Source organism: Etheostoma spectabile, chromosome 12 (genome assembly GCF_008692095.1).
Source record: "Etheostoma spectabile isolate EspeVRDwgs_2016 chromosome 12, UIUC_Espe_1.0, whole genome shotgun sequence".
Lineage (NCBI taxonomy): Eukaryota > Metazoa > Chordata > Actinopteri > Perciformes > Percidae > Etheostoma > Etheostoma spectabile.
Window position 1 is genome coordinate 11,629,101 of NC_045744.1, and position 13,973 is coordinate 11,643,073.

Here is a 13,973-nt window from a genome sequence, read left to right on the forward strand (position 1 = left end):
TTTTATCAAATTTAATGTAAGAATACAAAAACTATGTTGTGAAGAATCTGCAATCATTTTTTAAAATCCCAAACTAAGATGAGTGGGCCTACAGCATTTTTCGACAATTGACCAATGGCATCAAAATGTTATGTTATGTTACAAAATGTCATCATGCAAAAGAATTTAAGGTGCATTGAAATAATGTTTTATTTAGCGTTTGTCTTTAGTATAATCTAAACATATGTGTATTATATCTCAATTGACATCTTATTGTCATAGGTTTTTATTAACAATATTTATTTTATGATACTTCAATCCTTAAAACAGAACCAGTTGAATGTTGAAATTAAAAATAAAATCATATTATTCATTAAAAATGAAAAAAAGACAAACCAAACAACATCTACAACAACAACCAAAAAAAATTTTTTACTAAATATTTAAGTTTATCCAGGAAGCCTAAACCATTGTTCTAAAAAATAAATCAAAACATGTACGGTATACTACTCTGCACTTCTGAAGTGTAATGGCCACCAAAAACAAGTATTAATGAGTAAAGGGAACATGTCTTGTCATGTGTGATTGAAACCAAGTTGCCCACAGATGTCATGTGCTCTGAAAATTATGTTTGATTTCCGTTCACCTTTGTGGTCAATACTTAAGGAACAATTCCCAGTTCCAGTGATATTCACATGAAGGACTCTGGTGTGTGCACATCCTTTATGTAGGTACAGTATGTTTCCACATTTCTCATTTATTATTTGTTAGGCTAAGTAATACTGAAGAAAAAATGTTTACAATGTTTTGTGCATTGTTAAGAGAAAAACAAACCTTTTCTACTGAAATATTGGTCTTTTTTCTAATTCATTCATTCAGTTTAAATAGAAATTGAAGCAATAATGTATCTTCTTATTTAACTTTAAATCAGAAGGAATTAACATAATTACTTTCTTTAGTGGGATCCATGCAGACCGTCTTTTTTTGACTATCTTTAGAGGCACCTTACAACCTTATTACTCATTGCAAAGAGAATCAATCCTAAACTGCTCCAAGTGAACTCTGGGGAGTTCTGGCAACATGTCTTGCCAACACTGATTATGCTTCCACACACCAATCTTAACAAATCAGTGCTAATCTCTTAATGAAATATGGATGTTATTTTCTAAACTGTAACTTTACTGTTAATCATGAATTTGAATATGGTATGCAGCCATGCAAAACAAGTTTCCAGTGCCTGTAAACATATACAGTATTTGTCTTGGATAAAAAAACCTTTGAGATGGATATCTTGAAGTCTAAGCAAATAAAACCCAAACTATCTACGTGGCTAAATACTAGTAAATAAGACAGAAAATATGCTTTTGTAATTTGGGTTAAGTGACCCTCTAAGATATGTGACTTAAGATAACCACATATTCCAGACAAAATATAGTTATGTATCAAGAGAATAATATAAAAAATATATTTATATATTTCCTGATGAAGTTTTGACAGAAATCTATCATACAAAAAAATACGTTTACAATTTAATTATCACATTCACTATGTATCATGAATTCTGTGTAACTGGATTTACCCCTCTGACAAAGCTTTTTTTAAATGTAGACTTTCTTTTGTTGCTGAAGGAATATGGCAACAACTGGCTCAATGTTTTACACAATCCCAGAAAACCAAAGTGAAGATTATGATGAAATCTGCGACCCAACAGCCGTCAACCAGTTTGCAGCGATCTTCACTCCAGGTTTCTTCTCCATTGTGATCATCTTCAGTCTGTTGGGCAACATCCTGGTCATTGTGATTCTGGCCAAGTATGAGAATCTCAAATCCCTCACCAATGCTTTCATCCTAAACCTGGCTGTATCGGACCTCTTCTTCACCACAGGTCTGCCATTCTGGGCCTATTATCACATGTATGGATGGACTTTAGGGGAAAATGCATGCAAAATAGTCAACTTTGTCTTCTACATTGGCTTCTACAGCAGCGGTATCCTCCTCATCCTGATGACTGCTCACCGTTATGTAGCTGTCATGAATCCTCTATCTAACATTGTGTCCACCACAGGCTCCTACAGTGTTGTAGCATGTGTGATCGTTTGGGCAGTGAGTATATTGGTCGCCAGTCCAGCCTTCATCTTCACCAAAGTTGAGCAGAATCAATGTGCAAATGCAGATTCTAACTCGAGTTTATGGGTAATCTACCAGCAAAATATTCTCTTCATATTGAGTTCCGTGGTGTTCATATTTTGCTATTCTCAGATCATGCGCAGGTTGCTGCGTCCAACTGCCCAAAGAAGAAAGAACAAAACTTTAAAACTCATTTTTACTCTCATGGTTGTTTTCTTTGTGGGCTGGACACCTTACAATATAGTGATATTTCAAAAGTCATTGTTTTTCCGGAACCAATCACGTGTTGACTCAACGACTATATCTGAAATGTGTAAAACAGTAGAACGACTACATTATGCCCTTTACATTAGCCAACTTTTTGCCTTTTCACACTGCTGCCTCAACCCTGTATTTTATGTGTTTGTGGGGGTTAAATTCAAAAACCACTTGAAGAAAATGCTAAAGGGATGGGACCACAGCAATAGCAGCATCCGCAATAGGCAAAGCCGACTCACAATCACTTCGCTAACAAGTGGTGAGGAGTTCTCAGTGTAGTTGATATACTGAGCAGAAGGGAAACCAGAACCTCCAGGTTTTGTACCAGAATAAAGAAAACCAAATTCAAAATCCCATTGCCATTTTAAGCAAATAACAACAAGAACAGCAGACTAGGCTGTGTGTGTTCCATTCCATATCCCTAGATAAGGATGTAAATAACATTTTTATGTAATTGTATATTAAATATTTCTGCTTTTAGCTGCCTTAAATTAACAAAATTCCCAACAAACCCTACCATCCAACCTAGCGAGAAACGAATGGGTTGTACCAGAGCTTGTGCTACATTCACAGAAGGAACAAAAAAAATCTCCAAAATATTCCAACTAGAGCAGGGGTCTCAAACTCAACTTTCTTGGGGGCCGCTGAAAGTAGAGTCTGGGTTTGTCTGGGCCGCATCAAGTATTCCAAAAAAACCCAACTATTTCCTCCAAACAGGGCGCGGAACTGCCGGTGCTTAAGCCCCTAGATCTGATATGGTTAGTGAATTTCACAACAACAGACATCACATTGTCAAACCTCAGGCATTTGCCGCAAAGAGTACTTAGCTAGCTTGACAACCGTTACGCCACTGTCAGGAGACTACTACGGTAGCCCATAAGTGACAAGCGCAATGATAAAAAGTTTCAGAACGCGCGGGCCGCACTAACACTTAACTTTGATGTCAAGTAGGGGGCCACAAAATATCATCCCGCGGGCCGCAATTGGCCCCCGGGCCGCGAGTTTGAGACCCATGAACTAGAGAGTGTTCACACATTATTCTAATTTGGGTTACCCCTGCTGGTAGCCTTGTGGTAACACAATCCAAATATGCATTAGCTACTTTTGCTGGGCTGTGTTGTCTCTTGCTAATTGGTGCTAAACACAAGGTAGGCTACATCTTAAACCGCTAATCTAAATTGGTAAGCATTGCAAAACATTAGCATGTTAGCATTGTCAACGTGAACATATTAGCATACTGACTTTAGCATTTAGTTGAAAACTCTGCTGTGCCTATAAGTGAAGAGCGGCATGGCTATTTGGGTTATTCCCTCAATACCCTGTATAAGTGTCAAGCTACAATTAGTTCTTAATGGCTGACATAAACTCAGCGACTGGTTTATTGGGTACACCTGTTCAAATAATGCAAATAAAGAATGAATCAGTCAATCCTGTGGTAGTCTTGCATTGCCAGACCTATCTTCACAACGCTTGAATTTGTTAAAGTGATTATTTTGACATTATATTATTCTCACTATTAATATTTTCTTGATTTACAATTAAATGAAGTTAAAATATTAAGTTCTGGAGTGTCTTTGTTTTGATTAACCTTCACTGCTGTATCAATGTCACCCATTTCCCCATTTCATGTAAATGTAATGCTCAAACTGTAAGTGGGGTAGGCCACTGTTGCAGCATCTTTGATTAATGTGAAAGAGGAACTATGAGTCTGCAACAACTTAATATCTACAGTGCAATTCACCACAAGACGTGGCAGCTGTTGTTCAGGGTAAGTTGCTTTATATTTACTGTAATTGCTCTCCATATTTAAGGGTACCCTACTTAGCATTTTATTGTTCTCAATATTGAAATATTTTGCAAAAAATAACTTTTGTAAAATCCCAAATAGCTTGTACACATCTGCTCAGTCTTAGTTACGTTTTGGTAATTTTAGTTTTTCTGCTTATGTTTTCTAGAAAACCTACAATGGCAAACAACTTCACAGGGAGCGACGGAGGTGCAAACAACAGCGGTGATGTGGGATATCTTAATGATGAGACATTTACCTTTAACACCATTACTGGTGCCTGCTTTATTTTGATCTTCATCTTCAGTGTCATGGGAAACTGTTTCCTGTTATGTGTTCTTGTTGTCTATGAGAACTTGAAAAATATCACAAATCTATTTATCCTGAACATGGCCTTCTCTGATTTGATCTTCACTGTCACACTTCCATTCTGGGCTGTCTATCACCTGCACCACTGGATCTTTGGGGACTTTGCCTGCAAATGTCTGACTCTGTTATACTTTTTAGGTTTTTACAGTAGCATCATTTTACTGACTGCCTTGACTGTGGATCGTTTCATAACGGTGGTGCTGTACAACTGGCCAAGCAAGCCTGCAAAGAGGCAGAGGTGTGCAATGGTTGCCTGTGCAGCTGCCTGGGCCATCAGCATTGCTGCATCTGTGAGTGATGCCTACAAAGTACAGGTGAACAGCCACTTGCATTATTCAACATGTGAGGAATCCTCAGATGTCTCTGATGTAAAGCTGGGATACTATCTCCAAGTGTCACTGCTCTTTTTCCTCCCATTTGCCATTATTGTTTTCTGCTATTCTGCCATCCTCAAGACAGTTTTGCAGGCGACAAGCAGAAAAAGGCACGTGACTTTAGTGGTGGTGTTATGTATTGTTGCAACCTTCTTCATCTGCTGGGGACCTTACAATATTTTGCTTTTCATCTGGTCATTGTATGAACCCGAAAGCTCTGATGAGGAGGAACGCTTTAACATTGCGTATGAAATTTGTCGTATACTTGCTTATTCTCACTGCGGTATGAACCCTCTGCTCTATATGCTCTCACAAAAGTTTCGAAGGCATCTTTTGAATCTTTTATGCTGCAAAAAAGCAAGGAGGAAGAACAGGGGAAGAGAAACTGGTCAGAACACTTCTGTTTTTCAGAATGTAGCTTTTACACCACAAAACTCTGCTGTTATGTTAGAACTACATTCCAGGTAGGCTTTCGAAAGGTGTAAATATGCAAAGGCTTTTGTGTAATGTATTTATGTTTACTGAATTCTACCAATGTTTTGACTATTTCCTGTGTCAGTGTGTATAATAACAATAATAATAATAATAATAATAATAATAATAATGTATGGGAATGGTTTAAATGCTTTGCTTTCTCAGCCTTTATGAATGAACTTTGCTGTGCTGTTACTGTAATACATTTGAATAAAATTAAGCTGGAATCTAGTTTGGCTGTGAAAGGACTTTTCTCCAAGTCCCAGAGGAAGTGAAACCGTCTAGCCGTATTGCATTAACAAAATGTACCTTAAATGTGTGTGCTTTTTTTGGCCAAGAAATAAAGAGTAGATCTTAAAAGGGGAAATTAATATATTCAGTACACTGTTTTTGCTTAAAAAGTGTCAAACTGTGTTACTGCATATCATTTGTTATATTTCTGTTGACATCTGTTTAGTCTATGTCTTCATGTGTGCAAGCACCAATTAACCAGCTAATGTACCTTGTGCAACTACAGTAACTGCAAATACAACCATTCCGATCCTAGTAAATGTGTTCCCCTATTTTTAACACATCAGCTTGGCCAATACGTTAGGAAAGTATTTTCCTCTGGAGTGACCTTGTCTATGTAACACAGAACAACCCAAATTAGCGCTTAGCAGCAGGATCAATAAAACATAACGGACTGCTGCATATTTGTGATAAAAACCGTAGCCAGTCAAGTGTGTTTACCCGACAGTCCATTTTCCATGCTTTTAGTGGCTGCATTATTATTATTATTTTGGTAATTAAAATATTTCACAAACCCTTTTTTTCCTCTTCTGTTGTCCATATCTTTTAACTCTAATGTGTTTCTCCAGAGCCCTGTCCATGTACCCTTAACATGGTTGAGTAGCATGGCCCTGATGGCTCCACCGGGGGGTCCAGAGAAGAGTGTGTAGGGACAGCTCAGTGGGCCACTGTAACAGCACTCATATCTGTCTCCGGGGGTAGATTAAGCTTAATTAACTAAACCATCCAGCACGCTTGGATGAATGGATACCAAGTCAAGGGCAGAGCAGTCATGAGTGTGCTCCCACATTCTTTGGCAGGAACTGGGAGAGGGTTTTGTGCCGAATATTATGTGTTTGTGTCTAGCAGCAAAAAATTGGACACTGTTGCCGTAGCCTCTGAATAGAGAAGATTCAAACTTTTGCACCTTGATGTAGTGTAGGGAACAGCTATTGCACAAGCTGGTGCCTCATTTTACAACAATTTATGAGTGTTTGCAAACACCTTTTGTAGTTAACAGCATTTCTGAGAAGGAAGCCTCATTGGGATTCCATCTTACCTTGTTGTGGAGTGCGTTGTTGAAGAAGGACTCATGAATTTGTTTTTGAGATTTTTGTTTTTTAATGGGCAAATAAAACAATATGTATGAAGTTTATTAAGAATTAACAACATTAAAACCACAGAGGAAAAAAAATAGAAAAATACAGAAGAAAACACCCCACGGAGCTTCAATAGAAAGACAATCAAAAGCATCCCATTTCATTTCTGCGAGTCAGTACAATCTCTTTTCCCGGATCATTTTCTTAGCAAATGATGTTGTTGTGCCATCCTGTTTTTAGCCACAAGCTTAACAGCTGTTGTTGTTTTCTTGTCTCTGCTACTAGCCCTCCCCGGCCCTAACATTCACTCCCTGCTCTTCTCTTCTCTCCAGGACAACTTACCCTCCTTTTTCACATTGATATCTTCCCTTTTCAATTCCAGTTATCTATAACGATAATTACTCCAACCATATGTGAATTTAATTAATGCCTCGCAAATGTCTAAATGTGTGTGTATTTTGTGCATATTGCTAATAAAGTCTTAGTGCCTGTTAATCTTGACTGTCAGGGAAATGCGTACAAATCGATTAAGTGCATCAGCATTATCATCACAAACAACTGTTTTAGTGAACAAATATAGATGACGTAATCCTCGTACTACATACACTGGCATTTATGGAATTAACGCTAATGCACCTCATCCTGATTAAATTTGTATTTGAAACAATATGTTTTGAAAAAGGATTAATTTCACTGTTTAACACGAACCTGGACAAACACAACTTTGCTTTGCTAAATGATGAACTTAGGAGGGTCATATGTTTAGGAGTTCATTCTTACAAAAACCTCTCATGCTGCATCTTGACCTGTCACTGCAGTGCTACATTTCTCCACTAGAGGGGACATGGGTGTTGGCATAATGTTGATTGTTTTATTTTTTTACTGGGCCACAGTATTGATTACAATCTACTGCCTCAATGACTTTAGAGAGATGTACTCAGATTGACAAAACGTTTATCAGTTGCCACAAAAGAGCTGAAGTGCTGCACTGCTTTGAATACATTCCCATGTGTGTTTGGATATTTCTATTTTTGAGTCAGCAACTTTTTGGGCTGTGTTTCTAACACAAATGTTCACCACATAGAACAATTTAATGCAGCCTGTATCTGCATATCCCACACCATTATATCTCTCTATTTTAGGGTCATCTTCCTCTTCTTACCTGCTGTTGTCTGATAGAAAAACAGTGATTAACTACCATGGAGTCTTAATTAACAAATCAAACATCTGGATATTCAGACTAGGCCTACTGCAAAGACTTAGCCGCCTCTTGTAAGACTGTCCATTTGATCTATCAAACAGTGTGTCCTGATGTTTCTTGCTAAATGTTTTCCATCTGTCTTGTTTCGTATCTTCACTTTTAATTATTTAATTTTTTTACAGCATCTTTCACTTTGAAATGTAATGTTGCTCATTTACAAGTATTTCATGTACCTGTTTCTGCTATTTTAAGGACAATGATTGGAAAAGGTTTGACAATGAGGACAAGGCCCTTGAGACAACATAACACAACGTTACGTTACATTACTTGAGAAACATGAAACAGGAATATGTCTGAATTTTTCTGGCCAGAAATTATGCAGGGCATCTAATGAGAGAAATTAGCTGTATTCCCATGATATTATAAGATAACATGTTTGAATGCAAACGTAAAGGCTACTCAGAAAACATTACAAAGTGTTAAACTATAAACCGGAAATTGCTTGATTAAAACCATTTCATTTTCAAAATAAAGAGTTACCTATCTGTACATGATAAAATATTTTTAAAAAAAGTAATACAAATACAAAAATAACCAATCCTGATTTAGTTTGAGATATTATGTTGAAAAAGACTCAACCTGAACCTTACAGTAAAAGACAAATGGACCACAAAAACTTGTAAGAACTTAAACAGCAAGTGTGGAAATGTGGAAAATAACACCAGTAACACTGATAATAAAACAGACCTACTTGAATGTGTTGCCCCAAGGCATTATTGCAGGCTTCATGACTAGCACATATAACTGTTATCATATGATCAACGATGTTTTTAAATTAAGGATTAAGATTAACATGTTACGCCTCTAAATGCAGTTTAAGAACCAAATTAGGTGGATGAAAATTACTGTATGAGGTTAACCTGATAACATTGTATATGGATTTAGTTTTTAAAAAAAACATGATTTTGTGATATAGCTGTATATTTTAAATTTATGTGGTCCACAATTACAGATTAAGCCAATAATACAAAGAAAAAGCTGTATTCCCAGGACATTTATTCCTTCATTCATTTAGCTCATAAACTGTGTGGCAGAGAGTGTAACCTTCACATCAGATGTTACATTTCTGTCCACAACCCAACTTCACATCATATTTTATCACATAACAGAACGATTTAGTCCAAGTACTATGAATGAAAACATTTTTAAGGTTGGATGGTCCCGATGAGAACTGGACTTCCAGACCTGGCACTGACTCTTCAATGCTCTACCCACTGAGCTAATATCCTAACAGACCATGCGTTTTGGCTTACCCATCCTTATCCTCAGGCTGCACCAGCTGCTGTCTACCTCCACACATACTCCACGCCACTGATATGTTGTCCTCTACCTGCTTCGTCCCTCCTCCTCCTCATTTGTAGGTGTTCTATCCACCTTTTTGGCCGCAACTTTCCAAAAGGTGAACAGAAGTGATTTTCAATAGCACCGTGCATGACTAATGGTGGAAACATGTTAAAATCATCGTAGAAATGTCCTTGGGAAGACAAATGAATTTTCAGCAGAATAATTAACTTAATTAACAAATTTGCATGCATATTCATCAGGGCCATTGAAGTCTTTCCAGCTCAGCTTGATGAACGTTGCTGTGTAATAACCAGCTCATTTACATTCTGCCATCCACTGCCATTTGTGTGGATTACTGAGAAAAGGCAAAGAGTCTGTGTGTGTGTGTTTGTGTGTGTGTGTGTGAGTGAGATGCTAGGGCTACATTGTATCTTCACTCACTTTTCTCTGTCCCCTAACATGTCACAGAGAAAGCTTGATAAATTGATTTGAGATACTGTTTTGTTCACTGTACACCCCATTATTGGACCCAGCTGCTTCTTCTTACACGCACACACTGATATAGGGGAAGCATTCATATATGCACATATTCATGGACACATACCTTGCGAGTGTGTGCTTCACACCCATATCTCCTTGCATCCTCCTCCCCCTCTCTCTCCCCTCATACCCCTTCTCTCTGGTGGGCAGTTCTTGGCACAGATCCTGAGTCGTAAACCCTCCTGGGTTGCCAGACTGTGTGTTGTTAAAAACGTGAGGCCCTCCGTACCCCCTCCCCGTCTCTGCAGGGCAATCTTTAAAGGCAGCAAGGTGTGACGGCACAGACTGGCAGCTTGGCAACTATGCCCGAGGACACCAACGTTCCGTCAGCCGTGAACGGGCACCATCACATGGGCTCGCCTTACTAATACACTCGCCATACATGTGCCTTTCCCATGCCTCATCTGTGCCAGTGAGAGACAAAGGAATTCATTAAGAAATTTCACGTGGCGTTGTTTTGTGATTTTGCTGGGATATAGTTAATTGGGAATTTCACACAAGCTAAAGTAACTGAGGGAGAGATTATCCAAATGAGTTTGGAAAAAGTTAATTACACTCACTTGACTGTATGTGCCCTTCATCTGGTTGGGCAGGGAACAACAGAAACACTGGAAAAAGATTTTGTTTTTCATTTTCATTATACAGTTTTTCTCCAATTCAGGTGACACTCAACACCGTTAGAAAGAAACACTTCCCAGAAGGTTACTTACCAGCCTATCATAAAACTGCTTCACCAGTAACATTATCATACAAGCACCTTTACCTAAACCAATATGGTGCACTGCACTGAAATTTTGCAGGAGTAATTATCACATATTTTCAAGAAGAAAAATACAGGCATTTAAAAATAAAAAAACATCATAACCTGACACAAAAAAACTTGTGATATTCAGCATACTTTCTTCTGCCTCTGTGATACTTTCTCCTACGCTTTTTCTGCAGACATATGTTTGACACTTGAAGCTGTTATCATAGCTGGAAGTGTGAAAGAGAATTGTTGCAGTAATGTGCCGCTCTTCTTGAGTGTTGTGACAGAAAAATGCTTTTCTGATACAGAAATGGCATTTTTTTTAAATTTTCCCAGTAATACTTTAATAGATTATTTTGATACTAAGTTCTGAGATGAAATAGTTTCCACACTTATTGGAAGACTTATTACATTTTTTAATGACACGTTTTACTCGTAAAAAAAAAAAAAAAATCATTTATTGCATCGTCTGACCCTCTTTGTTTTGAAGCTTCCACTGAAGCAAGACGAATTCAAAACACAAATGGACCATTAAACTGACCTTCAAACTGGGCCCTATGAAAATCAAATGGCTGTCACCACACTGATGGGGAAATTTACAGAACAACAGCCTGTTTCCCTCCAGTGACAAATATGAAAAATACACATCAGATGCTTGTTTTCATGAACCTCCTTTTTGAAGTAACAAGGCTCACAGCTCAAGTGAATAAATATGAAAGCTTCGATGACAGAACATGAGAGGAGGGTTTACATGGATGGAAACAGCAGACTCTCCCCTGCAGACTTGCTTTGTTGGCCTGCCGATGTGATTGTTGCTTTTCTATAATAGCTGTAGTGCATTTTAACTGATCTCCTACTGAGCCACACACACACACAAACAAACAGAGACAGCCCTGTTTTACTAGAAATGTGTATAAAGATAAAACGACACCTGCATTTGCCATGACCGGTTGAGGATTGTGCCTATGAGGTGGATCTTCTGTCTGTCAGTTCCACAAACATGAACAGAAAAGTGTATTTTCGACACTAGCTGCAGATCTTTGCCAAGTCTATCAAAAAATAAAATCTTATAACTTCTTTGTAGCCCTTCTTTTGAGGTAGAGGGAGGGTGGGGGTGTATTTGACGATGGTACTGTTTGATGGTGCAATTGATGAGAAAGTTCTGAAGAAAGTCCCAAAGCCTCAGAGGAATTTGATTACCTCCATCCATTATCTGCACAGTGAGCAATCGCGAGGCTTACCATCTGTCATCCGTTTCATTTGCATCGTCAACACCTGCCCTGCCTGTTTATGCCTTCACATTTTTTATAAGCTGTCTTTCATAGCAGGAAAAAATGTTGACTTTTCCTTCTAAATACATTAATTCCACAAGTTCAAAGAACATATTGAACGCAAACAGCTCGGTTTATATCTGATAGAATATGGGAACTGTCCTTTTTTATTGCTGCAGATTAAAAAAAATCAAGCTGCTTTCCCAGCTTAGTAAACAATAAAGTGTTTCATTTCATTGATAAATTGATAATGATAGATAGATATATAAAAGATAGATAGATAGATGATTGATTGATAGATAGATAGATAGAAAAATAGATAGATAGATAGATAGATAGATAGATAGATAGATAGATAGATAGATAGATAGATAGATAGATAGATAGATAGATAGATAGATAGATAGATAGATAGATAGAAGATAGATAGATAGATAGATAGATAGATAGATAGATAGATAGATAGATAGATAGATAGATAGATAGATAAATAGATGATAGGCCAATTTCCATATCATACATGCACACAACACATCCTCATGTTTGTTACGAACACATTGTGCTGCATACACTCCATTTTCTCTCCCCCTCTCCCTCCCTCCGTCCTCAATCCTCCCCCATCCATCCATCCCGTCTCCCATATCCCCAGGTGGTGCCGACGGCTGCGGGGCCCATTAGCGACAGAATTCCTGCCTCCAGCAGGCCATGCGTGTCCCGAGTGACACATTTTTGGACCGGCACCAAGAATCCAACCCTCTGCAGACAGCTCACTTCCCTATGCAGTCACCACAGTATGTGTGTGGTGTGTGTGTGTGTGTGTGTGTGTGTGTGTGTGTGTGTGTGTGTGTGGTGTCCTCATGCTTTGCAAGAGAGAGAGAGAGAGAGAGAGAGAGAGAGAAGAGAGAGAGAGAGAGAGAGAGAAAGAGAGAGAGAGAGAGAGAGAGAGAGCCCTTGCAAACAGCATGAGTCCCACAGGAAATGCTTGAAAGGCAGTATGGGACTGGTGATGGGGCAGAATGGACTAGAATACTAATAAAGATATTCAGAGAGATCATATATTGATAAGATGACTCTTCGGCCAAGTTCGGCACAAATTTGTTACAGTCGTAACTTCCACAAAAAATGTGCATCTGCACATCTTACAATGTAAACTGCATAGAAGTACGTTCTAAAAAAGTTAATAAAATAAAAAAACTTTAATTGGATTTTGCTGATGTATATTGTTGTGTGTTGATGTTCTTTGCCAGCTGATGCTTGTGTACCAAATTTTATTTGACAAACAAATCCTGCTCAGGGAAGAGAACTTTGCATTCATTGCATATAGTGTAACACTGCAGTGGTAGCTTCATCTGAATCGAGTGATATTTGATGGTCGATCAAGATTCTTATTAATCATAAGGAGGAGTGATTATGAAACAATACGTTATGAGTTAAGAAAGAGCAGTAAGTCCTATTAGTATAGATATTATGAATGGATTCTTTCTACATACTAATAGATAGTTAATTATGTACCTAATGACTCCTCACAAAGCGCTATATAATTAGTCTAGATGAGCCAAGAAAGTTCCTACTTGTTCTTACATGTTTAATGTTGGTGATTTCTCATTTCCAAATGGGAATGTGGCTGATGGTGGTATAATATTAGTGTCAGTGAAGCTTCAGAAATGTCGGTCTGTCGGTCTGTCCGTCTACAACACCCAATATGTAGAAAAGTAATGTAGTTTAACCCTCCTCTTTGCCAAGGACTTGTAGATTTGATGAACATGAATATGAAAATACTTACATCTAAAGCAGTTTAAAGACAAAAAGTAGCCCATGGTTTCCTACAAAGTGTCGTTACTTATGTTTGAGCACAGTTAGAACACAGTACAACTTGTTTGATCTCTTATGAACAAATGTATCCATGTTGTACAAGCTCGGGTGACCTTCAAAATCATGTTTATAAACAATTCTTATAAAATTAGTAATGTCCATGAAGTATCAATCTGATAAATCTGCATTCTATCTAATTTCCAGCAAGGGGCAACTCCATTGGGTGCAAAAAGAACAGAAGTCTACATTTGAATAGGAGTCTAATGGATAAAGACCCTACTTCTCACTTGATTTATTGCCTCAGTAAACATTTTCTTTCA

General features: G+C 37.9%; 2 protein-coding genes across 5 annotated transcripts in view; both read left to right on the forward strand.

Moving 5' to 3' along the window:
- LOC116698526 (chemokine XC receptor 1) overlaps positions 1-2,948 on the forward strand; it is a 153,799-nt gene extending 150,851 nt beyond the window's left edge. The window contains exons 1-2 of one of the 4 annotated variants that reach the window (XM_032530477.1): positions 499-706; positions 1,608-2,948. In XM_032530477.1, coding sequence (XP_032386368.1) covers positions 675-706; positions 1,608-2,643 — 1,068 coding nt within the window. In that variant the 5' untranslated portion in view covers positions 499-674 and the 3' untranslated portion in view covers positions 2,644-2,948. Of the gene's footprint in view, positions 1-498; positions 711-1,587 lie in introns of those variants that run through there. The other 3 variants (XM_032530479.1, XM_032530480.1, XM_032530478.1) reach the window with 3 other exon arrangements.
- A 461-nt stretch (positions 2,949-3,409) lies between these two features.
- LOC116698528 (chemokine XC receptor 1) lies at positions 3,410-5,598 on the forward strand. The gene is made up of 2 exons (XM_032530483.1): positions 3,410-4,132; positions 4,320-5,598. Exon 2 carries the CDS (start codon positions 4,330-4,332, stop codon positions 5,359-5,361), a length of 1,032 nt encoding a protein of 343 aa, XP_032386374.1. The 5' UTR covers positions 3,410-4,132; positions 4,320-4,329; the 3' UTR covers positions 5,362-5,598.
- The last annotated feature ends 8,375 nt before the right edge of the window (positions 5,599-13,973 follow it).

What these genes read in the sequence shown, in the direction of transcription:
- LOC116698528 (XM_032530483.1), top strand. Translation starts at nt 4,330, where the DNA reads ATGGCAAACAACTTCACAGGGAGCGACGGAGGTGCAAACAACAGCGGT.